This window comes from Acinonyx jubatus, chromosome B1 (assembly GCF_027475565.1).
Source record: "Acinonyx jubatus isolate Ajub_Pintada_27869175 chromosome B1, VMU_Ajub_asm_v1.0, whole genome shotgun sequence".
NCBI classification, from domain to species: Eukaryota; Metazoa; Chordata; class Mammalia; order Carnivora; family Felidae; genus Acinonyx; species Acinonyx jubatus.
In genome coordinates, this window is record NC_069382.1 from 52,608,402 (window position 1) to 52,635,073 (window position 26,672).

The 26,672-nt window shown below is 34.8% G+C and overlaps 1 protein-coding gene across 2 annotated transcripts in view; it reads left to right on the forward strand.

The window, feature by feature from the left end:
- Positions 1 to 18,767, forward strand: part of GLRA3 (glycine receptor alpha 3) — a 195,646-nt gene extending 176,879 nt beyond the window's left edge. The window contains exons 8-10 of one of the 2 annotated variants that reach the window (XM_015073143.3): positions 376 to 519; positions 2,757 to 2,801; positions 16,859 to 18,767. In XM_015073143.3, the coding sequence (XP_014928629.1) occupies positions 376 to 519; positions 2,757 to 2,801; positions 16,859 to 17,137 (468 nt within the window). In that variant the 3' untranslated portion in view covers positions 17,138 to 18,767. The remainder of the gene's footprint in view (positions 1 to 375; positions 520 to 2,756; positions 2,802 to 16,858) is intronic. The other variant, XM_015073144.3, reaches the window with a different exon arrangement.
- Positions 18,768 to 26,672: the final 7,905 nt, after the last annotated feature.

The following is a 26,672-nucleotide window of genomic DNA, read 5'->3' on the forward strand; positions in this document are numbered from 1 at the left end:
ATTATCGATATATATATATCGAAACATATATTTCGATGTTACTTTATGCTTTCTTCAAGCGTTGTTCCAGATTTCACTGAAGGTAAAATTACATTTCCAACTTATTTTGTCTTAATCATACATCTGGTCTTGTGCCTCAGTTGACAACAAACTTTATTTAGTAAAACATACATAAGTTTTGATGTATGATTAATATATAAACTTGCACAATTAATTTCTAAAAAGTGTTTATTAAGCTCAAGAAGTATTGATCTTATTCCTTTCTTTTTCAAGATGATATAAATGGTACAATGTAGAATCAGATGTTCAGTTTTGTACTCAGTGGAAACAACAGTACAAGTCAATTTGCTCACTCTCTCTTTCTCTCTTGGCCAGGTTTCATATGTCAAAGCTATTGACATTTGGATGGCAGTATGCCTCCTTTTTGTGTTTTCAGCACTTCTGGAATATGCAGCTGTAAATTTTGTATCTAGACAACACAAAGAACTTCTGAGATTTCGACGAAAGAGAAAGAATAAGGTAGGTGATTAAATGCGTTGGGTTCACTGGGATACCAATTTTCACTGGACAGTAAATTTGTTACATTTAATACAGTGGCACAGAGAGGAAATGGAATCTGAGGACCCAATCATATGAATATTCCTTTGGTTTTGTCCAATCGAAACTGAAATTGTCAAAAATAGCTTCAGGGAGAAAATGGTGACACCTAGGTCTACTTTACACAACATATCTGGTGACATGAGAATTTATCAACTTCTTTCTAATGTACTTCCTGGAACAACACCATTTTTTGCTTCAATTAACAAAATATATCATTTCTTACTTGCAGTGTGAGGATCTTACTGATGGTCTGACTTAACATGTCATCAAATATAACTATTAAAGTTGTTCCTTTTCATCAAACTAATTCCTTTAATTGTTTCCATAAACCAATATCTATTTATTAATGCTATGATACTCATGTAAAAGTATGTGGAAAAGTTTATGCATACTTTCATGTTGTTAAGTTGTTTATTCTGAAGCTCTATGGGAAACACAAGAAGGTGCTATTTTTGCCTGGCTACACCTGTTAAATGAAACCCAGAAGAAATTGTATTTAGAACATCATTAGAAGACCACAAGAAGTTGTAGAAATAATCTCATAATTGAATGTAGATGTGCAGAATGGGGTCGTTCCCCTCTATTAATACTTGTAATGTCATCTCTGTTTATAGGTGCACATACGTCCAATCAACCCCCTTTACTTTTCTGTAAGGGAAAATTTCTATTGACCAGCATATCTGTGAGTTTACTTCTTTTAATATGAAAGTGCCAACTGACATTTAAAAGCAAATGGACTCACATGCAATAGAGAAATGTCAAAGTTGTATGCACAGGAGAAACTGTGTCTAGAATCCCATATATTGGAATATTTAAGTCAAAACATGCTCAAATCTTCAACAGAGTAGTTTGGTTCATATAGTATGCACTTTTAAGGATGTTGAAAGGATTTAATTTTTTTAAGGATTCCTTATAGTTTCTGAATTATTTGCTGCAATTTATATATTCCTTAAATTTTGTAAACCCCAAGCGCATGATCTCTCAGTACTGAGCAGTAAACATATTCTAACATGATAGTGTATTCAGTCCTATCTATTTGACTCCCCCAAATCATAAAAAATACCCAATTCACAATAGCATGGAAGGAACATCAGGATTGTGATTCTCTGAGCAACACATTGGACTAACACAGTGCTTGGGCTTATATTTGATCAAGTTGTTATGAAAATAAAAGCACATTATTTATATATTGAAACACATTTTGATGGAGAGATTAACTTTTCTTAACCTCTTCTCCCCATCACACCCCCATCTTCTGGTTTCCTTGTATCTTTCTCATTCTTTTACTGCCTCTTTCCTCTCCTTCTTTCTCCCTTCCTACTGTCTACTTGCTCTCCTTTCTCTCATGACACTTGGCACTGGCTGAAACACTATCACAGAACAAAAAAAATTCTCTATCATAAGGGTTCAGCTTCTGTTTTTTCTTTCCTTTTAAATGACTGATAAAGACCATTTTTTCCTTCTAATATTAATACAAAGTAATGCTTATTTCCTCTTCTCATTTTGGTTTGCTTTTTTGCTTTTATTGTCCATTTCTCTACCTCCCTCCTCATTTCTATACAATTTTAAATGTATCGGCCAGGTGCTGAGAAGTATTAGGTACATGGTGTCCAAATGAGGGCTAAGAGCTCGGGCATTTTCCACACCTACCACACATCCAACAGCCATAGTGTCCAATGAGTAACATGATAGACTGTATTGTAAGTCTAGATGCTCAACTCTGGTCCCTCCTCAAAAAGGATTATCCTACCAAAGCAGCTCTTTAATTTTACTACCTATGAGAATATCAGGATACATACTGAAGCCCATTATTCTTTAGTTCACAGAAAGACGACAAGATTAAATTTTCTAGTGAGAGGCTCTCTAGGAAAATACGGAAATGCACAAATAGTAATACCTTATTATTTTCTAACGACCAGTTGAAATATACAGGGAGCAAATAATGTAACTGAGATTTAGTGCAGGAAAAAAAAATAGCTTTTTTTTTAAGTTCATTTCATACTTTGGGGGTTGCATACCTTGCATATGTGAAATCGATTAATGTGTATGTGAAAATGATATATGCAATTAAAACCAATTGTGCAATTATATTTACTCATATATGACTTGATTCTCTGGTTTCTCAATCCCTCTTGGTCCACTTTACCTTCCCACAGACAGAAGCTTTTGCATTGGAGAAGTTTTACCGTTTCTCAGACACGGTAAATTCACTTTCTTAACTCTAAGTAGAGGAATGTGGTTATCAGTAAAAAGCAGACAGCATATTCTGCACCCAGGCAGTGTTTGGTGGGGAAACATAGCCCCTTGCATATTTAAATCCAAACAACCACCATCCCCCTTCAGCTAAGGATATTCTCGTCAAATTCCATTTGTCTTCCCTAACTCAGTGAAAAGATATTTAAACATCCTTCATCTTATCAACTGAGACAGTTGATGGATCAAAATGATTTTTAAGTATATGTTAAACAGAAATAACACATACAATCTTCTAATAGTCTCCATGAAGGAAATAATCATTTGCTTTAGCAAAATTAGTTCAAAAATTAAGGGAAAATTTATTTGCACAAAGAAGTTCTAACTGTAGCCTTTCTTGTCAGAAAATAGAGACCTAAAAATAAGGCAAAAGTAAAATGCTTTGTCCAATCCATGTATCTTTAGAATCCATTCTTAATGTTGAGATTCTTTCTAATAAATGAAAGAGTTTGGTTTTGATAGCAGCATCCTTTGAACTCTTTGGTGAAAAAGAGATCACAAGGTCACATGTCCAAGTATAATAGCTAAACAGTTAGAAAGTTAATCTATACGAGAGCATATTATTTGCTTGACTTGGCCACCTATGATATAGCATTCAGTGGTTGAATTGAAACACGTCCAAGCCAAGAATTTGGGCTGGGGAATCACAAACAGTCCAGTCTACTAAACTAAAATTTCTGGAATAAAGTGCATTTAAAAATACCTCCCCAGATGATTCTGGCTCACATCTTGGTTAAGAATACATACAGTGTTAGATGAACAGATAGGAAATATGTTACATTCATCTAATTGAAGGATTCTCAATGTCATAGCAGGTATCTAGGGCCAGTATTATTTCCAAGCACTTACTAAATTTTCTTATAATATATAATTGTTCAACTAATTTTTCTACTAAAATTGCAGATTTGTTCCCAGCATAGCTAGCCACATCTCCTTTATTTTTTCATCCCTGAAAAAAAAAAAATTCACTTGATTCAATTACTTTTACTTAATTATCTTAAATATAAATTTTAATAAAAAATGTAATTGCATTGTATTTGCATAACACAAATAGTAGCCTCTTTGGGAGACAATATACTTAACCCCCTAGTAATTAAGCAGTTAATGCCTATAGGAACTTTAGTTCCTATATATTTAATTAAATATTTAATTTAATTCCTATATATTTAATTAAATATTGCTTTACAAAACAATGCAAAAAGAACTCTGATAAAAAATTAGGTTTACCTCAGCAACCATTATAAATACTTATTTTTAAAAAGAAACAAAATGGTAATGCAAATACATTCATGGGAAATTATATGAATTCCACTTTTTTTATAATATTCCAATCCTTGTGCAAATTTGGGGATGATTATTTTGACTTTCTGAAAACTATTTTTCTCAAACTAACAAGTCTTTGAATTTATCATTTTTAAAACCTGTAACTTGCTTAGAAACAGTCTGAGCAATCCAAATCTTTAAATCAAAGTAATCTAAATGAGTCTAAATGTTGATCCAATACCCTATATTTTCGTGAGTACTGGTTTACATAGCTTTTTTCAAGCGCTCTGAATTGGCAGAATAGGCAAAGTAAATAAAATAGCCTCAGTATAAAAAGTTTGTCACAACAGGGGGCCTTATACTAATGTAAATATTATTCCTAGAAAACTTTTAACTTGGTTCAGAATTGGCTTAGCATTGTGTGGAATCTCTTATATTTTACTTTTTTTCCATTAAGGTATGAGCGAGTGAATCTTTGGTCTATTGTGAAAGAATACAAGTTTGCTCTTGTATCCAAATTTCCCCACCCCACACTGTCATAGCCTGCTGTGTGCCGAGTACCCACTGCACCATGTCGTAGACGCTTACCCCCAGTGCTGTATATGTGTGGGTGTATGCATGATATGAAAGTGTTTTGGTTAGAAGTTGCTCTTCCCACATGTGATATCATTACTTTAGTCCTGCAGGGTTATAAAGGTGTGCCCAAAATGTTTCTCAATACATGTTATTTGTGGAGAGAAATGGATGATGTGGGGTTGCTTTAATGCATTTGACAAAGCTTCTTCTGCATCACAATGTAATGATGCAATGCTTTACTGAGAGAAAACATATTCACACAGTATTCCAGTACCTCTGTCTTCCTGCTTGTTATTGTGTGTCCATTGCTATTTATATACTCAAATGAAAGAAAAATGAGCCATTAGTTCTGGATTTGAGAAATAACGGCCAAGTTTATATTTTGCTAAGCACAATGGTTATCTTGGGGGATGGGTTAAATGGGTGATGGGTATCTAGAAGGATACTTCTTATGATGACCACTGGGTGTTATATGCATGTGACAAATCACTAAATTCTATTCCTGCAAGCAGTATTACACTATATTAACTAAGTAGAATTTAAACAAAAATTTGAAAAAGAAAGATATCATTGACTGCATTTTGACTATCTGTACAAAAGCTTGTCATTATTTTATTGACTTATGTATTTATATGCTGTCTTACCTCAAAAATAACTCAAGGTAACTTCTAAGAATAACAAATAGTTGTTTTTTCTGCCCTGTACAGTTTTTCGGCTCTATAGTTTTAGGACACACACACACGCACACACACACACACACATATACATATCCATAAATATATATATGTATATATATCCATAAATATATTTATATGTATATATATCCATACACATATATGTATGTGTATATACATACAGTATTTTAAAGGGATGAGGCTCCATAGACAGTTGAAAGCAACGTGGTACCCATATATATTAAATTATATAATAAAGTTTCCATTTAGCTCAGTTTATGCTATACTCTGGAGTATAAGATAATTTTTAAGTAGGAAAAGATTTCCTACAAATTTCTTTGATACATGCCCAAGGAAGAGTAGTTTCCCAATCATTTCAAACTAAATTATATTTGAATGACTCTGATATGGGAGGGGTTCAAAATTTCATCCTCTCAAGTAAACCAAAAATTGTTAGAATTTAGCGATTTCCTGCAAACAAATATTTAGGGTCTGTGTTAAACACAGCTAAATCTTGGAGCTATATCCTCTCTGAAATATCTATTTAGGAAAATAGCATTCAATAAAATAATGTAACCTCTACTTAATCTAATTTCACATGCATTATAGTGACTTCCATCTCAAAGTTAACTAAAACACATTTACAGCTTTTTACATATGTTGTCTATCATAACATATTATCTTATGTCTCCCTTTAATTCGAGTTGGCACTGAAAGAATCTGGCATATCGTGCTAGAAATAGATACATGAGTATTTAAAAGAATTATTTCCTTGATTTCTCATCAATCTCCTAAACTGTATGTATTCCATCTTTGTTTTATTTTATCTTTTTAAGCCTACATTTTACCATGTAAATAATTTCCAAACCATTTCTGAATCTAATTTCAATATATAAACATAAACTTGGCTAATTCATAACTAATGCATGTCATCAATAATAAATGCAAAGTTCTCATGAAAACTGGATTTTAAATAATTTTATATTGACAATTGACTTGCAACCATAATGTATTTTTAATCTCATCTATAATTGTATTCTTTGAAGCTTTCCATTTTAAAATAATACGGAAATGTATATAGATGTATTAAACTGATATGTATTTTGGAAAAAGAATTTTTAATTCATTCCTATATTTCATCTTACCTCAGAATTTTCTAAGTGATGGAGATCTTCCCAACAAAAATAAGCCACTGTTACGTTTATTAGTAAATTTTTTTTTCAAAATCCACACACTTTGAAACCCTGTAAATGGAAATGAACACCAATTCACTTTTCCTTCCTTTGTTACTCTCCTATTTGGCAATTAGAAGTTACAGAAAATTGTTGAAACAGAAAGACCTTTGGCATAATTACTTGACATCTTGATTGTATACAGAACACCCAAAGGCACCTACCAGGGGAGAAACATTAGGATGAAAATAATGTAGTTAATGCTGTTGTACCCCACAGCAGTTCACATAATAAATCATCATTCATGCTGTCATAGAGTCTTCATGTTTTATTATCACTCACTAGCAAACTTCATGCTTTCACCACTTCCACACCCAAAAATAAGATTTTGGCCATTTTTAAGGACTAAGAAGGGGATAGGAAATAAATTCTTATATTACTTGTATGTTAATATGTATTTGTTATATGATGGAGATGAAGTAATTCAACTGAATGACTGTCTCTGCCCTTGGATTTTTTTAAATAGTTTATTTATTTATTTTGGGAGAGAGAGAGGGAGACATAGAATCCCAAGCAGCTGTCAGCACAGAGCCTGACATGGGGCCCAAACTCACAAACCATGAGATCATGACCTGAGCTGAAACCAAGAGTCGGGTGCTGAACCCACTGAGCCACCCAAGTGCCCCTAGACTTGGATTTTCTATTTTCAATATTTCTAGTTATACTATGCATGTTCTATGAGTCACTCTTTGGCATCACTCTCTAATAAAATGAAAAAGCATGTAGCATATTTCACAATGTGATCTTGATGTTTAATTACTGAAACATTTTTCTCACTTTCAAACTTAGTGAAAACAGGTCTCCTGTATAAAGAATTGCACAGTAACTAAATGGGTTTTTACGTTCTTCATTGCCTCCCCTTCTAACTTGCTTAAAGCATAGTAAGTGATTTTACTTGTGAGTAAATTAAGGTATGTCTTCAATTTTACTTTTTAAATCAGCCATGTTCTTTTGCTCATTTTTTGCTCATTTTAATTCATTCTATTTAATTTTTATTATTACCTATATCTTGGGTTGGAAAGTGCCTTACTTTTATCAACATTAAATATTGGCTAACATATAGTGTTTGAGTCAAAAGTTTTAGATGTTGGTCTAAATACTTCACATGTTTGACCTTCAGTCTATTAGAAACTCAAGCTGAAGATATCTCCAGAAAACTGAATTATTTCAAACAAATATTTGAGTACTAATTGGAATAAAGAATTTCACTGCACATTTGCATTTCAAATGTCAATCTTGAGTCAGATTGTAAATTTGGACCATCTAATATTTTTGAGATTAAAAGGATATATTTGGAAATGACTTCCTATATAGCACACACATATTTTTATAATGCAAATGCCCAATTTATTTTCATGTTTTTTAGAATGTAAGTTCTCCTCAACACCTTGTTTTTGTTACCATTACTAGGAAATAAGTATTTGAACAAGACATTTTCATGAGGGAAATGTTTTCATTGAAGTTCAGTGTTTCTGTTTCTCCAGCACCACAATTAATCGGAAGTATGATGTTAGTGAAACCATATTCCAGATGCTTTTGAAAACAGTAATGCACTCTATCATGCTGTGACACATAATTATGCAAAGTCCATTGCCCAGGATATGCTTTGGCCCATGGTAGATTTAAAAATGGATAAAGATACAGATCATATAAATAACCTTACACATAACATTACCTAGAAGCAGCCTTAGGTAAAACAGAAAATTATTTAAAAATGAAATAGTAGTTAAATACTAACACAAAAGTCATCCCAGAGTATGTGTTCATAAACTGCCACTTAAAAATGTAAATTTGAGTGGAATTCAAAAGATGTTTCTTCACTAAATTCAAGCCTGCTTGGATAGATACATTAATGCCTCTTGGAAACGCTTGTAGAATTTGCTGTGCATTATGATCACCTAGAAAACTTGTTGGGAATGCAGATTTCTGGGACAACCTAAAGGCTGATGAGTACAAATCTCCACAATTGCCATTCAGAAAACTGGATCTCTGCAACCCGTCCCAGTGATTCCAAGGCAGGTGTTTTGTGGACCGCAGTGTGAGAAACATTGCCCTCCCCCAGGCTGTCATTATTGCATGCACATAGAATGCTGGTGATTTGACAGGTTGTTGCCAAATTTTATGAGGAATCAATGCTACATAAAGACGATTAAATTTAAATTGTTCAAATGTGTCATTTTTCTATGAAAACCGACATCTAGAGGTCAAGTAGCTTTGTTCATTACAGCACTATAGCCTGATTACAGGTTTGAGAACGCAGTCATGGTTACAAGACAGAAATAAGCTTTAGTCTCATGTCATTTATTTAACTTTTAGAAGGATAAAAGTCAGGAGAAACAGCAGATAAAGTATCTTCGTCTAATTGGAAGTCCTCACGGGACTCAAGCACACAACATGTTTTGTCCCCTCACTCACCGGGAGCATGGATGTCTTCCTAGTTTAAAGAAATAGATATGATCTATCTATTAATATCATCTAATATAAATATGATCTAATAATAGATCAGAAGCAGCAATGATCCCATCAGCTAGAAAATGTAATCATGGGCCCAGAACCATTATATCAGGTATATAATATATATCTGATATGCTATATCAGAACCATTATAATGCAAAAGAAATGTCTGTAAGTGGGAATAACAAAATAGTGTCACAGCATTGCTCCCAACCCCCCACACTTCAACCACCAGAAACTAGAAACCTTGTTAAAGGCATTCTTTGTTGCTGTCACTCATACTCAAGTGATCTACACACTCATCCTGTGAACTGGCCAGCTCTTTATGTCCTTGCTGTCCTGTCTTTAGTAATAAGTGTTTTAATTCCTCATTCCAGTCTCTATTTAAATGTCCTCACTCTGTTGCACTCTTGGGCCATTTTGTTCACTGGTCATGTTTAAATGTGTTCTTTTGTTCAATGAGATCTATTCCAGGAGCCCAAACTGATATAAAAATGCTTTGTTCCAAGCCATTAATAGTATTTTCATCTGTGGCTTCTGTTATGGTATAAAAAAAGCCCAAGATGGACTCTGTCTATTTCTGCTAAAATCCACGGAATCCTCCAGGAGCCATAGTCAAAGACCTTAGCATTCCATCTGCCAGCAATGTGTTAGCACTTATCCTCAGGAGATTTAATTCAAAGGCAATTTTCAAGCAATATTTTCCTTCATTAATATTCAGGTCAAGCTGCCACCACATCAATGACACAACAGAGGAATATATCACAGTTCTGTCCATTGTTGCATGGCCTGGACACCATCATGGCTACATCCATGGCCGGTCCAAGACATCTGTTTTGGCACTCTATTCTCCTTCTGAGCTAACAACCAGGAAAACATTACTTGACTTAATTTAATTATACCCTGGAATTTTTATAAGGAATTTCATCTCCCACCGTGGGATGTTGTTAATTGTTCGTTTAACCTGGGCCACTTTCCTGACCGTAAGGCAACGCCACTGGCTAGAGTCAAGAGCTTTGAATATCCAGATATTGCTCTGAGAGCAATACTTCGGATACTGCCACATACACCGGTTCTCAAGCCAGTTCATTTTGTGGACTTACCTCGCTTTCAACTACAATTATTTATTAGACTGAAGGTGTGGTTTAGCTCCTGACCTTCTATGTAAAAATTTCTATTGGTGAACGAGGTGACCAGCTTTGTCTCAGTGGGAAGAGAATCATGAGATTCATAACACTCTGGATAGCTCCAGCTGGAGATTCCATCTCTGGTCCATTGTCAAATAAGCTACCTTTTCACGGACATGATGTACTTCGCCTGAGTAGTTCTCCTTCGCTTGTTCCTAAAGATACCGTTTTCATTTTATCAGGGAACTTAGACTGAAATACCTTTCTGACCTTGCCCATCATAGGATGATATGTTTTTTAAGCCTAAATAAAGTCTGATCCCTTTGGGTTCCTTCAGTTTGGAAACTGCTTCTACCAGAGCACAAGAGAGTATCAGTGGTTGCCATTCAAATAGATCAGAGAGATTTCCAGTCTAGAATTCTGGCAGCCGTCTCACAGTACCACTGTTGAGTCTTCTTCAGAAATTCCAGTCTGCGTGTGTTTTCATAGCAGATGCCTCTAGAGCTGATGGATTTTAAGGCGTCAGAGAGGGAACTTGGGCTATTTGTTGCCTGCCTCAGACCTGTCACAGTTCGTTCGCCCATGTTCCACTTCTGTCTTCCAGTCACTTTATACAAAATGGTCAACAGGAATCAAAATGTATCTGCCAAATTACAAATAGTGTTACAAGCTGTTTTTCTCATACAGGGATGCAGAAGAGATAATGGTTTGTCCTTTATTGTTTGTAAATCATTCCTAATGGTTTCCTCCAATTATTTCTGGAAATTGGTCTGATGGGGCTGGGCCCTGAATTTTAACCAGGTTAATTAGTTACCTTTACCTAGTCACATGGGCCACTAGTTACGAAACCCTCCCTTGACTTTCTCCTCAGAGAGAGAAACTACCATTTATCATTAACCAACTTCCTTCTGACAGTGACCTAGACCAAACTCTTCAAACCGGTTTGTGATAATAAGCTGGAGATTTCACGTTTCCTTAACTGGGTCTACACCACATGAAGATACACAGTGTCAGGCTTTTTTCTTTATATAAACCTAACAGGAAAACCCTAGTCCAGTCTGTTAAGTATACCAGTGCCTCGGGGAGCCTGGCTGACAGTGGAGTATGTGACTCTTGATCTTGGGGTTGTGAGTTCAAGCCCCATGCTGGGTGTAGATATTACTTAAAAATGAAATATTTTAAAAAAGGCATACCATCCTCCTTTGTCCTTCTGAAGCTCTTCAGTTTTTACTATTTATCATGGTAGAGGCTGTTGAGGGACTTCTTTAGTGACCCCAAGTAGTCAGCAGTCAGACTGTAGGATATATGTAGCTTTATCATAGACCAGATAGAGCTATTCTAGAGAAAATTAATGAAGGACTTAGCACCCCTGCTTCCACTATTTCTTTAATCAGAACTAAGAGTCTCATTTACTTTCCTGGAATCTTTTTTTTTTTTAATGTTTATTTATTTTAGAGAGAGAGAGAGTGTGTGAGCCGGGGAGGAGGAGAGAGAGACAGAGGATTCACAGCAGGCTCTGCACTGAGAGCAGAGACCCAATGCAGGGCTTGAACTCACGGAACTGTGAGATCATGACCTGAGCTGAAATGAGACACTTAACACACTGAGCCATCCAAGTGCCCCGTACCTTCCTGGAATCTTGTACTGTTTAATAGTCACCACAAAGGAAGGTTTAAGCAATTCTAATGGCTTCCCATTTAGTACATCCAGTTGTAACTGGGCTAGGAAACAACTGCCCGAGATTAAGTTCAAACCAGAAATGGCAAGATCCTTCATGCATGTGTCATGTCGTTTCCACTTATGCATTTAGCCAAAGGTGATACCATCTGCTGGATATTCCACTCCGAGCTGGGCAAGGAGAGCCCAGCCTTCAAACCAGTCTTCTTTGTTTCAACTGCCTTCATGGATGGAGTAAATTCAGCAGCCCATATCAGTGCCTTTTGTTTCCTTTCCCCACCGGCATCATTGATTTAACTTCTGAGATGAAAGCAGCATATTTAACAGGGTTCCTTAAAGGAAGCAGCTGCCGGAACTGGAACAGATTTCCTTCCTCCCAGCTGGCAAAAATGTGCCAGGAAATCTTTCATAGGACTCCTGTCAATTTTCATTCTGTGTCTTAAAAGCCACCTAAAGAGAGCTAATAGATTTACCTCTGGCCATGATCTTTCTTGTGAATAGCCCAGAATTTTTGCCCATCGGCAAAACCCAGCATGGCACCTATGAAAGCAAATGTACCCATGAATCATGTGTAGCTTCCTGCCTTTCCAGAAGGAGAAGTACATGGGGAACCCACGCCTGGAGGACTCCCCTAATCATAGTGTCTGCCAGAGTTTAAGTCAGAGAATGTGGTTTGGCTAGGCTCATTTTTATTTATCACATGGCCAGGCTAGGTTTGCTACTTCCCTTAACGTAACTACTTCTGCTGTTCAATGTCACAGCAGTGGGAGAACCAGGAAGCTGGTCCTCAGCATAGATTCATACCACCCCAGACTTTACCTGCTTCAAAAGGGTCATTGGTTACATGCTGGCCAGTAGCTGCAGCACATTAGAAGTCAGCGTTCACAGCTAACATTGTTTTTCATGCTGTGGTGTATATATATATATATATATGTGTGTGTATATATATATATATATATATATATATATATATATATATATATCCCTATGTCAATCCTAGAAAGCATAGACCACAGATATCAGCTGGTACTTCACAGTAAAGAGATCCTGCTTCTTTATGTTATAATTGCTTCATACAAAATGGTAGCCACAAGCCACATGTGGCTATTGAGCACTAGAAATAGAGTCTGAGGGGCCCCTGGGTGGCTCAGTCAGTTGGAGCCTGCTTCGGATTCTGGGTCTCCCTCTCTCTCTGCCCCTCCCTTGCTTGAACTCTGTCTCTCTCTCTGTCTCTCAAAAATAAATAAACCTTGAAAAACATTTAAAAAAATAAATATAGAGTCTGAACAGAGGTGTATTAAAAATATATGCTGATTTCAAGGACTTAGCATGAAATAAAGAATATAGAAGATCTCCTTTTTACTTTGAGTAAATATTTAAATCATATTAGGACATACTAAGTTAAAGAAAATGTAATACTGAACTTAATTTCATTTGGTTTCTTTCAACTCATTAAAATGGTAGATAGTGTAAAATTTAAATTGAAAATTATACACACGGTGTTCATGTGTGGCTCCCAGTATATTTCTATTGGACAGGACTACACAATACTCACTAGTTTCCAGTGTTGTTGGCCTAAGGTTGCAAAGAAGTAACATCAGGGATTAAATGCAATGTTCTTCCAACTCCCAAGTGGACTTGACACAGGCCATGAAGCCGCTTGCTTTACTTGCCCTAATTTCTCTTTCTACCAAGTGGTTTCAGTTTCACAGATAATCAACTAAATAGGAGACAAGAAAATTGTATTTTGAGCCATTTTCCCCTCGGTTTTATCACCTGGTCTCCTTCGGTTTTATCTCGTTAATCACCCATCTACCAATTCAATAAGGGATCATTCTCTGTCTTCCACATTGCTATAGTAAGATTTATTCCCAGTTATTTTCCGTGGGACTTTGGCTATCTCAACCCCAGGGGGGATCAGTATCAACATTCTTATCAAATTCCCTCCCTGAACTTTGGGCCATATTGGGTCTGAAAGGATCTGAAAGCCAGGTCAGCTTCTGTCACCACCGTTGAAATGCGGGGTTAAATTTGTCAATCAGACCCTCCAGACACACTGGGCTTCACTCGGTCCTACAAGAGCATGTGAGGCAGCCGGCACATCAGAGGTAGCATTTTCTCATCTCCCCAGGAGGCAGGGCAGTTACTCATGAGCACAGCTGCTTTGGGCCTCATCCACAGGCGCATGTAGACGCGCTGCCACGGACAAACGTCAGAGCATATGTTATCACATTGACACAAAGAAGCCACAGCCCTTATTTCTTACCAGACTTGTCTACGTTCTGGTCACGTAGCCCAAGGGCCTTCAGGCCATCACACAGCGGTGCCCTGTGCAGTAAATGAAGCAAACTCCACCTTCCCCATTTAGTGAGCTCTATTGTTTTCAAGGAAATGATGCTGAAAGGATCAGAAGTCATTCATCAGCCCAGGCCCTGAGATTAACCCTCTACTCACAGTTAGTGGCAAGATGCCATGGAACATAATGTGGTTGTTCACTGAATATCTTAAATCTTGAAAAGATTGTCTCTGTTTTGAGATGGAGAACTGGAGCGGGGGGGCGGGGGGGGTGGAGTCTCTAAGAGTTTGAACATAGTTAAGTTCTTCCGAATTGATGGTTAGAAAGGTAGTCAATGGAGGTAGGTGGTTAAAGACACAAACTTCCGTTTGTAAGATAAATAAGCACTAGGAAAGTAATGTACAACATGATGACTATAGCTAATGCTGCTGCATGATCTACAGGAAAGTTGTTCAGATAGTAGATCCTAAGAATTTTCATCCCAGGGAGAATTTTTGTTTCTTTTCTTTTTTTTCTATCTGTGTGAGGTGATGGATACTAAAACTACTGTGATAATCATTTTATCGTATATGTAAATCAAACGGTCATGCTGTATACCTTAAACTTGTACAGTAATGTATGCCAGTTGTTTCTTAGTAAAGCTAGGGGGAAAAAATAAATGGATTCTACTTTACTAAATACAGTAGAATCCTAAAATTCTAGCATTTTTGTAACCCATCTCTTAATTGGTTCAACTAATATGTCAACACCTCATTGTAAATGCTCATTGAGAAATTATCTTTTGTCCTATTTTGAGATGGCTTTTTTTGGACACATGGGTTGATATAGGTTAAAAGGCTATTTTATATATCCTTCAGCATTCAGCTGATTTGCACCCAAAAGTTGTACAAATTCTCCAATGATCTACACTTTTTTTCTGAAATGCAAACAGCAGCATGATTTCCTAAATTATAAGGAAACTGTTTTAGCACTTACGTAGGAACAGCTTAATTTCTTGTATATCCACTTTTTTCTGGGACATAAAAAATTCAAGGCAAATAATAATTTAGCCTTAAAATTTCCATGGAAACTGAAAAAAAAAGCCAGTATAAATGAACATCTTTTTTAAAAAATTTTTTTTCAACGTTTATTTATTTTTGGGACAGAGAGAGACAGAGCATGAATGGGGGAGGGGCAGAGAGAGAGGGAGACACAGAATCGGAAACAGGCTCCAGGCTCCAGGCTCTGAGCCATCAGCCCAGAGCCCGACGCGGGGCTCGAACTCACGGACCGCGAGATCGTGACCTGGCTGAGGTCGGACGCTTAACCGACTGCGCCACCCAGGCGCCCCGAACATCTTTTTTAAAGAGTGCTGAAAATTCAGTTTCCAATTTTTATAAGATTACGACAGTAGTTAAGTATAATTAGGATCATTGGCTTTTACTTCAGATTTGTTTCCTCACAATTCAATTGCTTATGCATCTTACAGTTCAGCTGTTGCCCAAGAATTATTTGTTTTTATTTTTCATGTGAAATTGCCTTACTCCACTATTCCCAAAAAACTATTTCAAACATTATTACATGAACTTTGATCATCTTCTCATGTTCAGAATCCATTTTAATTTCCATTTTTCAGTTTCATATTTTGTAATATACATTTTATTGAACCTCTGCTTAAACAGACCCAAAATAATTTTTCAAGAGTTTGAGCCAATTACTTTTGTCTCCTATATTACCATTAAAAATTACTTTCATAAAAGGAGAGCTTTGACAACTTTAAAACAACTTTAGAAAATGTCATCTTTTAAATTTTCAGTTTTAGTAGCAAAAAAAACCCCTAATTAATTGGCAGTTGTCTATTGTTACATTATAAATAAATGAATTAAATTAAATTATTCATTAATGAATTTCATTATAAACTCTAAATGCCATGTTTTCCTATCATGAACACATTTCATTTATCATATTTTTATTAAGTAAATTTTGGTTCAAATTTTGGTTTTCTTTTCACGTATGTACATGGAGAATTCTTTAATTTGCAACATTTAAGAGAAAGGTAACAATATCTTTCCAGAACATGAAATAAACTTCAGCCAAATTTCATTCATAATTTCAACTCAGTCCATGTACCTGAAAAATAATCGCATATAAACTAGAATATATGACTATCTTAGAGTCTTCTAGATGGTTTAGTGTAAAACATAGAAGCCACGTTAGGTGAGGATAACAAAACCCAAACAGCGTTCTTGAGCTAGAGTGTATTTTCCAATGAAGTCATATAAAAATTATAGGAAAGAAACATTAAAGTTTACCTCTATGAAAAAGAAAAATCCAGTCAATGATCTTGATATTTCCCCCTTGACATCATATTATTTATCCACATTATGTAAAAAAACCCCAAAAACATAGTATATGAACATATGTAAGATCCCAATAGATTCCTTTGCTTGCTCAACTTATTTATATATTGTAGCAATACGTAGATAATACCAGAATGTTTAGTTTTTCCAATAAAGCATATTATTTGAGAGTTTCGTATTTCTTAATAGACACATTTATATGATGCAGCAGGATAAATCAGTAAAACTTGAATGGGAAACAAAGCAACTCAATCTTTATATGCTTGTAACCTTTATCGTGATAAAGTTTACATTACGAATCCGAAATGCCTGTTACACAGGCTCTATTCCATGACTCAAGTGTTTTCTTATGTTTTTCTTCTGACAGGATGATGAGGTAAGGGAAAGTCGATTCAGCTTCACAGCCTATGGAATGGGGCCATGTCTGCAAGCAAAAGATGGTGTGACCCCAAAGGGCCCAAACCATCCTGTCCAGGTAATGCCGAAAAGCCCTGATGAAATGAGGAAGGTCTTTATCGACAGAGCCAAGAAGATTGACACCATCTCTCGAGCTTGTTTCCCATTAGCCTTTTTGATTTTTAACATTTTCTACTGGGTTATCTATAAAATTCTTAGGCATGAGGATATTCATCAGCAACAAGATTAAGCCTCCGGGAGCATGCAACTGCGAACGATCAATTCAAAGGAAAGTTTCTTTGCCATGGGTGTGTGTATGTGTGTGTGTGTGTGTGGTATACAAATAAGGACCATCAAATTAAAGTGGCATATGGGAAGGTATTATTATGATTTGCTCTGCAAAGTCACAGGCATATTAAGAGGCTTTTAATGGATACAAAAATATATACTATGAGGATTCTATTTCATATTACTTTAAGATTATCTGTCCTTTCACAGTATATCCTGTAAGTGGACATATTATTGCCAATGTGTTTGTGTTGTTATATAATGTCACATAATAGTACACGTGAAAACTTCTTTGGAATTTCTTGCTTTTCAGCTCAATGACATTAAATCTTACAAAAGTAAATTTTGCACAATTAACTTTATAAATGGAAAAAGGGAAAATGTTGAAGACTTTAAACATCAGTAGCTTGAGGCTTTAAAACATGTTCTTATGCTATAGTTACAAAACAGAAAATAATCAGTTAATTCTGTAGAAAACTCACGCCCTCAGAGGATTGCACATACAGATACTACCGGCCCAACTTATGTAATACCAAAAATATTCAAATCATAAATTTAAAATTAAAAAGTTTTGTTATTTATATACTAAATCTAATTGTTTCAAATACAATATTTCCCTCTTTGGAAATCTCAAACAAATGGCGTAACAGATCATATTATATACAAAATCTGCTTTTCGTAGCTATATCTCTATGAATGAAGATGGAAATACTGAAAATAACATTATCATTTTTAAATAAGTGTTATAGGTGTGTATTTAGAATTATTGCCAAACACTGAAAACCGCAAGCCAGCACCCTTGTTTTGTTAGTTTTTTAATAGCTGCTTAATTGTCTGTATGTAATTATGTTTAATGTTTTGATATAATTGAACAAAGTTCATTAAGATTTTTATATTTTAGCTTAGAATGAGACTTTAAAGTTCAATGGGATTATAGTATTTACATTTTGATAAAAATGAATTTAGTTAAAACAAAAATGGATTTATGAAAGATTTTTTAAATAAGAACAGTTTTCCGATCAAAGTTATATAGGTTCAAACTCTTAGCTCCAAATGTAAGGAGGGAAGATTTTAATTCTAAATTATATAAATAAGTCATTTCTATAAAGTGAGGATTGGTTGTTTTTATATTTCTGAACTAATGATTTCAATATATATGCCATTCACTAGATGTGAATAATTTTAAATACAATTTTTACTTAAAATTTATCAGCAACCCATGGAATTATTTCAGTTACAATGGGGCATTAACCAATTTCATGCAGTGTAATTAAGTACAAATATATGATAGAGTTCTTGGTTAAATTGAACCAGGTTCTGATTCTTTTGAATTTTTGCTATTTTTCTGCATTATTTTTATCATTATTGTTGTATTTTTAAAAAGCTCTAGAATGCTCTTTAGATATGTTTAATTTTTGGTCAGATTTGCTGAATAGAAACTCAATGTGCCAAAAGGTTGACAGAGAAAAGTTTAAACATTAAGAAACAATTAACTCAGCTTTAAGAGGAAAAAATAAGCCAGTCTTTGAATCCAATGGTATTATTTTCTGAATTTGAGTCAATCTCAAACTAAAAGCAAGAACTGCCATTTAAAGTTATTGAACTTTGGTGTATCCAATTTTAGTTTTTAAAAATAACTTGTGAAAAAAATAATGTATGCTCAGTGATTTTTGCTAAGTGAAGGACCAAACTGCCCTCCTTTATAAGTAATTTAAAACATTATTGGAAAAAACAAACACACAAAAACCATATTTGGCATTAAAGGCAAATGTCACACCTGAAAGAAATTTTTACTCTTATTCTGCAGACTGTGCACCCGAAAGTTGAACACAGTCTTCTTTATTTGGTGTATATGAATCAAAATCATGGAAATATATTCTTGCACTAAAGATAGATTAGAACACAACGTTGTTTGTGTTCCCTGAGGAAAAGCTGTGTGGTTGGAAGTTTTGATAAACCACATTGTCTCAATATGTCTCTGAAATACTTGAATACATTTTTCTGTACTTTACACATCCTATTTCAAAAGCTCTCCATCATTGCTTAAATTCAGTGAATTCTGCCAGACGCAAAAAGAAATGTAATGCACCTATTCCCCCACTCCAGAATTCACAGACATCACTATTTTCATATTTGAGAATATTAAAACATGTCTCTTTTATACCTGAAACTTGGAATGTAAAAATACTAGCCACAGGACGATTTTTCAGCAGGGGCACTGGTACGGTAGAAATCTCTGTATTTGCTTGGGAATACGTATTTATCGTTGCCTTACTATACTAAGAAAGTACAGTCGTGACTCATATAGCAACAATGACAATATTTGGAGGGCTCAATTCAAAAGGTTTAAAGGAATATGTCCGCTCTAACGAACACTTATAGAGTGTTTTAAACCGGAAAACACACTGCAATTAGCATCTCAAGGTAGTAGTTGCCGCAATAAACCCTGTGTCAAACCTGAATATTTCAAATTAAACCAACCAGAAAACTATTAATAGTGAGGAAATTAAAACGTGTCCATATACACTAATGACCCACATACAAGTTGGAGTTCTAATATGGATATTTCAAGTATTTGGAAATGGCCACATTAAAAAGTTTGTAACTTTTGTACATGCAGTTTATTGTAATTTTTCTTATTATTATGTATTTCAACCATGGAAATTTATGGTTCCATACTATAAGAATTTTTAGGAAACCTGTACCTTACTCAGCATATATATATGCTGTACTTCTTTATTTCCCAAACAGTAGAATTGAAGTTCAACTCTAGGGAGGATTTGGAGCTTTCTTTACCACTTAAAATAGATTCCAGAAAGATTCCAGTGTGGAAGCAAGAAAGCCAACGATCTTTAAAATTTCTCTAACCTTTCTCTAACCTTTCCACATGTTTCTCCATGCTAGTTAATCACCTGCAGAGCCTATCCAACTCCTGGTTGTTATGACAACTGGGACGCCTGGGTGGCTCAGTTGGCTGAGCTTCTGACCCTTGATTTCTGCCCAGGTCATGATCTGGCAATTCGTGGGATCAAGCACTGCGTCAGGCTCTGCCCTAAGGGCACAGAGCCTGCTTGGGATTGTCTCTCTCCCTCTATCTCTGCCCCTCTCCAGCTTACTGTCTTTTCTCTCTCTTCCAAAATAAATAAGTAAACTTGAAATAGAGAGAGAGAGATTGTTCTGGCTACTTGTTCTGTCATCAATTCCTATTCTATGGATATAGTCTAATGACGTTTACCTTAACTTTAAACTATAAATGTTTTAAAACCTATATATCCCTAAAATATGAGTACATTGGGTTTATGAATTCCCAAAACCTTATGGCAGATAATGGGAATTTTAGAAAGAAAATGTGAAAAAATAAGCCAACATGTTTAACAGAAGAGAGAAATTTGTTAACTACTTTAGCACTGTCAGTTGTGATTTTAAGAGAAAGATAAGTATATCTTCCATACTATACATCCCACTTTTTTACAATATACTTGTGTGTACTTAACATGATATACCTCAACCTGCTGGTCACTTCAGAGGACTGAATATTGGCAGTTAAATTTTCCTTTCATCTATAAAGTACACACTCCATGAAATGGACTCAAGGGATTATGAGAGTTGCCAATATTAAAAGTAGAAAATACTCTCAATATTAAAAGTAGAAAATACTCTCAATATTAAAAGTAGGAAATTGGAAATACTGAAATTCATAGATGTCTCTAACAACAACTAGAGCACTCTAAAAATGAAACTTGTAGTTTGAAAATATGCCACAGTCCTTAGACCAATCAATCATTAACAATCTTTGAGGTCCTGTCTCTTAATCCAAGACAGATTTCATGTACTTTGTACGACAGGTAATAGAAAAACCTCCCAAAATTTATCAGCATATACCATCTGCATTTCTCATCTAATTGATGCTGAACTAGTAGAGAAAGCAAGCCACTCCATGCACACTGCATAAACTTACATTTAGTCGATGAGTATTCATACATCAGTCATCAGTATTCAGTATGCTGACAAGTTAAAGACTATCAAAATCATGAGATTGGTTAAATATATATTAAAATAATATGTATGGTTTCTACCCCAGGGATTTGCATTTTAACGATCTAACCAAAAAAATGTCTACAATCAATAGAAATTAACCTTTAATAGTTACCTTGGTTCACTGAGATTAGTCAAGAATTGTCTAGTGACTCAGAGAATATTTTTTGCATCTTTCTAATTAGAAGCTTGTCTTTTGAATTATCCTCATCTATTACACACACTATTGTGATAACTAGCCTTTTCTAGTTAATTTGGGTATTCAGTTTTGGAACCAGATCATTTCATTGCCTATGCTTGGCTTCTGGACTGTTGCTTGCTGCTATAGAGCTATTGAAACGGCACAATCAGTTCTGACATACTGTGATTTTCATGTACATTTCAGAGAATAACTTAGTTACAAAGACTGCACAATTTCTTAAGTGACAAGTATTAAAATTTTTATTTTTGTAAATTTTTTTTTATTTTTTTTAACGTTTATTTACTTTTGAGACAGAGAGAGACAGAGCATGAACGGGGGAGGGTCAGAGAGAGAGAGGGAGACACAGAATCTGAAACAGGCTCCAGGCTCTGAGCTGTCAGCACAGAGCCTGACGCGGGGCTCAAACTCACGAGCCGTGAGATCATGACCTGAGCCGGAATCGGACGCTTAACCGACTGAGCCACCCAGGCGTCCCAAGTATTAAAATTTTTAAATCTATTTAAACTATATCCCAATTGCCTAATCTGCTTAAGCAAAATTAAAGATACAGTTTTTCAAATAATTTTGAGAAGACCACTTTCTTTAACTGAACTTATCTAATAATGGGCAGTGGAAAGGTATGACTTGAGGATTAGAATTCTATAAAAGACCAACATTTTGAATATAATGACAACTGAGTCTTATTGTCCACACTGCCTTCATAATTTCTTACCACATCCCTCTATTTTGGCCATGATGGTCATTCATAGCAGTGTGGGAATAATCCTGTCCATCTCAGTGATCACCAAATAATCTTTAATCACAGTGAGCTCTAGTTTCTATGACATCTAGATTGTAGACTTTAAAGTGTATCATTTCATTCACTTTGACATTTCAAAGAGATGCTAAAAATAATAATTACTGCTTGTGGCTATGAGACCATCCGGTGATTTTTAATACAGTATTTTAGAAAAATACAGTGTATATGGGCACACTCTCTTAGTATAGTAACGATAAATACATATTCCCAAGCAAATACACGATTGAAATATCCATTATACCAGTTGTACTTTTATTCCTTTCTAAGAAATGTCTTCTTCAGCAGATACATAGGCTTTTATTTTCTTGTTCAGGTACTATTAGGAGTGGTAAAATATAACGGTCCCATTTTATGCTCTTTGCTATATATGCTATTCATGAATAAATAAGCAATCTACACTACAAATTGTATTAATTTAATTTCTATCCCAGCCCCCATTCCTCTTTGGAAACAAAGTGAACCTCCATAGGGAGACAGCTGTTATTTTCATTACTTAAAAAAAAAAAAAGTAGTGATACTTATTTTTCCATTACAAAGATGCTTAGAACCCATGGTGCATAAAATTTAACTCCCTAGGATTTGAAAATAACAAGGGCAGGGAAAATATTCTGGAGAAGCTTCTCCCAGAAATTAGAACAGAAGAAAGAGAACTCCTGAGCTAGCAGCAGGGATTCTCTTACTCATTTTTTTTCTTTTACACTTTCCATCTTAATGCTGCCTACATCTCCTTCCTTTTCCATCTCTTCTGCACAAATGCACTCATCCACATGTGTGCCCATACACACACTCTTACAGACTGTTAATGGAATAATTCCTTCAAATTGGAAATGTAAAAAAAGTCAACTTTTCTGGGATTTTGTGATATGCTTTCAAGATAAATGATTCCTGGTGGGAAATATGAGCAGAGTAGTCATTGGATTTGGCCATCTCTTAATTATGTAAGCATAATATTTTGCCTCAACAACACACGAATAGAGCTATATGGGTCAAAATTTTCTCCAACTATTAACAATAGAATTCTAAAACACCACTTGGACTATCCTTGAAGAAGGACTAAATATTTGTCAAACTGTCCGTCTACAAAACAGCCAGTAATAAACAGTAATACTGGATGATTTCATAGTGTCTTAACAGGCATTTTTCTCAGTATCTTTTATGGTTCATACATAAGTAAAATAAAAGGAAAATTTTAGAGGTGGTAGAATACTATTTTAAAAAATAATGATTCTGCTCCGTGGCAGTACATCAGAATCCCTTATGTGCTTTGAAAAATATATACAGGTTGATGTTCAACACAGGAGATTATAATTCATTCAATCACTGATTAAATAAATATTCGTCAGGCACCTTCTATGTAACTGCCATTGTTCTAAGTGCTGAATTCAGTACGTTTGGGGTAAAACATGAAACATCTAGATTATTGGCAAAGTTCCACAAGTGAGAACAATTGATGTGAATATGCATAAACCTATTTTTCTAATAAGATTCGATTTACACCTGACATTTTCATAATTTTTTCCTTCTTTAAATTCATTTTAGCTCTCTCATCCACATTCACAGAATTAAACAATAAACCTTTGAGGCGTTTCAGTTCACGCTCCCTCCCGAATTCAGAATCTTCACCATTAAACTCCTGATACAAAATTGCCCAAATTCTTCTAGAATTCTTAAGTAACCGGTAGTAACTGATTACTCTGAAGTCAGCCTGTTCCACTGTGACATAGATCTAAATTAAAAAAAAAAAAAAACTTTTCTTTGTTAAGAAATGACGTTTACTTGGTAAATTGCAAATAAATCTCCTTTCCCTTGAGACAACGCATCTTTTATTTTTCATATCTTTTGTAGATGTTCAGGCTCAGTACCATTTTCTCAACCCCTTATGACTAGTTTTATTCTCATTTAAGCCATTTATAAATGCACTTTATGTGTTAAACAATGATGAGATGTCTTCAGGTTTATAAAATAATGACATATAAAATTAATTGTCTATATAGATAACTAGAAATTGACACAAATTTCTATGGAAATTATTTGCAGTAACTTTAAGTGTATTCCTAGAACATAGCAATAATTTTAAATTAAGTACTTAAAATATATTTCATGATACGAAGATACTATATAAAACCCTACAAAGTAATATGAATTAGAAAAACTCTTAGCCAAATGGAAATCATATTTTTAGAATAAAGCTATAAGAAAAATATAATGAACGAAGTGGTTTTATTTTAATAGTTGGCTTCTCGCTGAGGTAGCTTCAGCAAAGGTGCCTTCAGTAGCCCCACCAGCATACACATTATCCAACCTGGCTTGTTAATGTAAACAAAGAGAAAAGGAGCTGCGGGTTAGAGGCCGGGAAAGGATTCAGATGTAAGACTGTGTATAAACATGCTTGAATAGTTTTGCACTCTTTCACTTTCATCTCTCTGAATTATGCAATAGCCATTCCTTAATTCCTTAAATTTATATTTTAGCATATGGCAGATGATAATACTGGGGGGTGGGGGGGAAATAGAGTGAAGTAGCCCATCATTATATGAATATTATATAACATGCTGTGGAAAAGAAAAGAAAAAGAAAATGTGCCACATATTTTCAGTGTGCCATCTTAATATCACATATAGTGACTTTATTGTTAGTGAGCCAAACTGTTTAAAAGACTACCAAAAAAAAAAAGGTATTGCTATTTTATGGTGTTAACTATTTTTCTGTACATTTAAAACATGTCTTCCTGAGTCTGATGTCTGTCTGTCTTCCTGTCCAGATGATGTCATATTTTTTCAGGAAACTATGCCGAAAGTATATTTACAAATGTATGCATGATTTTATCAACTTGTTTCTCATGATATCGTCTTTAGTTCATTTCTGCAACTAACAAACTCTCTAATCAGAGTCATTAACTCATGTACAGAATATGGTATTTATCATGTAACTGTAGATAATTTGATCAAAAACAATAAAAATGAACACTTTTCAAGAATGTGGATACCTCTTTTGTCCCATTTTTACAAGGATCAAATTTTATCAAAGGGTCACAGTGTTTTCGTGACAAAAGTCAGACTAGATTTCTGTTCCGATGGAAACCATCACATCTAGGCCATAAACTCAGTGATATATATCACTTAGAGAAGCTTTAATATATGCATTCTATTATAGGAAAAGTATGATAAGGGAAACAGTGAATGGAGCTTTTCACTCAGGAGAGATGAGAGATGTGTTACTATCTAGAAAAATGATTTGACATTATTATATTTATAATTTTTGCTTATTTAAAAGACTTTTCCTTAAAAGTTGTTTATGGAATAAATGACTTTTACCTCACTTACTCATAAAGATCTTTTCAGAATGGAACACTGGTGTTTTTTCTTTTTTTTTTTTTTAATCTGGAATATTTTTTCCTTTACATGAGAAGACTGGAGTTTAGTGATAATATAATATTACAGAAATGAGAAAAAATTAATGTGTAAAACACTAAAAATTTTACAGTATGGTATGTGATAAGAAGTCTCTCCTTTTGGGAGCCTAGTAACACGATTTTGCAGAATTTCATACATTTATTAGCTTGCACAAGGTTCAGGAAAATTGACAGACTGAAAATTCCTTGCTAAATTGACATTATGATTTTCTTTGATGACTTGGCCTTCATTATTTGAGTTGTACTTTAATAGTTTATATAATGTAAACTATTACATTATAGTGGGTTAAGTGTCCGACTCTTGGTGTAGGCTTTAGGTCATGGTCCCTAAAGGGTTATGGGATCAAGCCCCGTGTGGGGTTCTGCACTGACAGCACGGAGCCTGCTTGGGATCTTAGGATTCTCTCTCTGCTCACTTCCCCACTCCTGCTCTTTCTCTCTCTCTCAAAATAAATAAACTTAAAAAAACGAAAATAGTTTCATTCTTTTCATTATATCCACTATTTCCAATACCACTAAATTGGTTGTTTTTCTCCAGGTAATTTATCACAATTTACTCTTGCTGACAGTTGCTTTCTTCCTTGAGAAACTTATTTTCTAAATACATACTTTTTGTCATTTTGTACAGTGTACATTTTATTTACCCATCCTTGGAAATCTTAAATTGAAATGAAGCCATATTACTATATTTAGTATACTACAGAGTAGCCGATAGTGTACTATGAATATCAGATATTTTGTTTCTCTGTTTCATTATTTTTGACTCCATACCTTGTCACATCAAGTTATCACATTAGTTGCTCTTTACGCAGCAGTGGATTGCTCTAAGAATTTCACTCAGGGGGCAGCTGTGTGGCTCAGTCAGTTGAGCACCTGACTCTTGATTTCAGTTCAGGTCATGATCTTGTGGTTTGTGGGTTCGAGCCCCAGGTCAGGCTCTTTGTTTACAGCATGGATACTACTTCAGGTTCTCTCTCTCTGCCACTCCCAGCTTGTTTTCTCTCTCTCTCTCTCTCTTAACATAAGTAAACAAAACTTAAAGAAAAAAA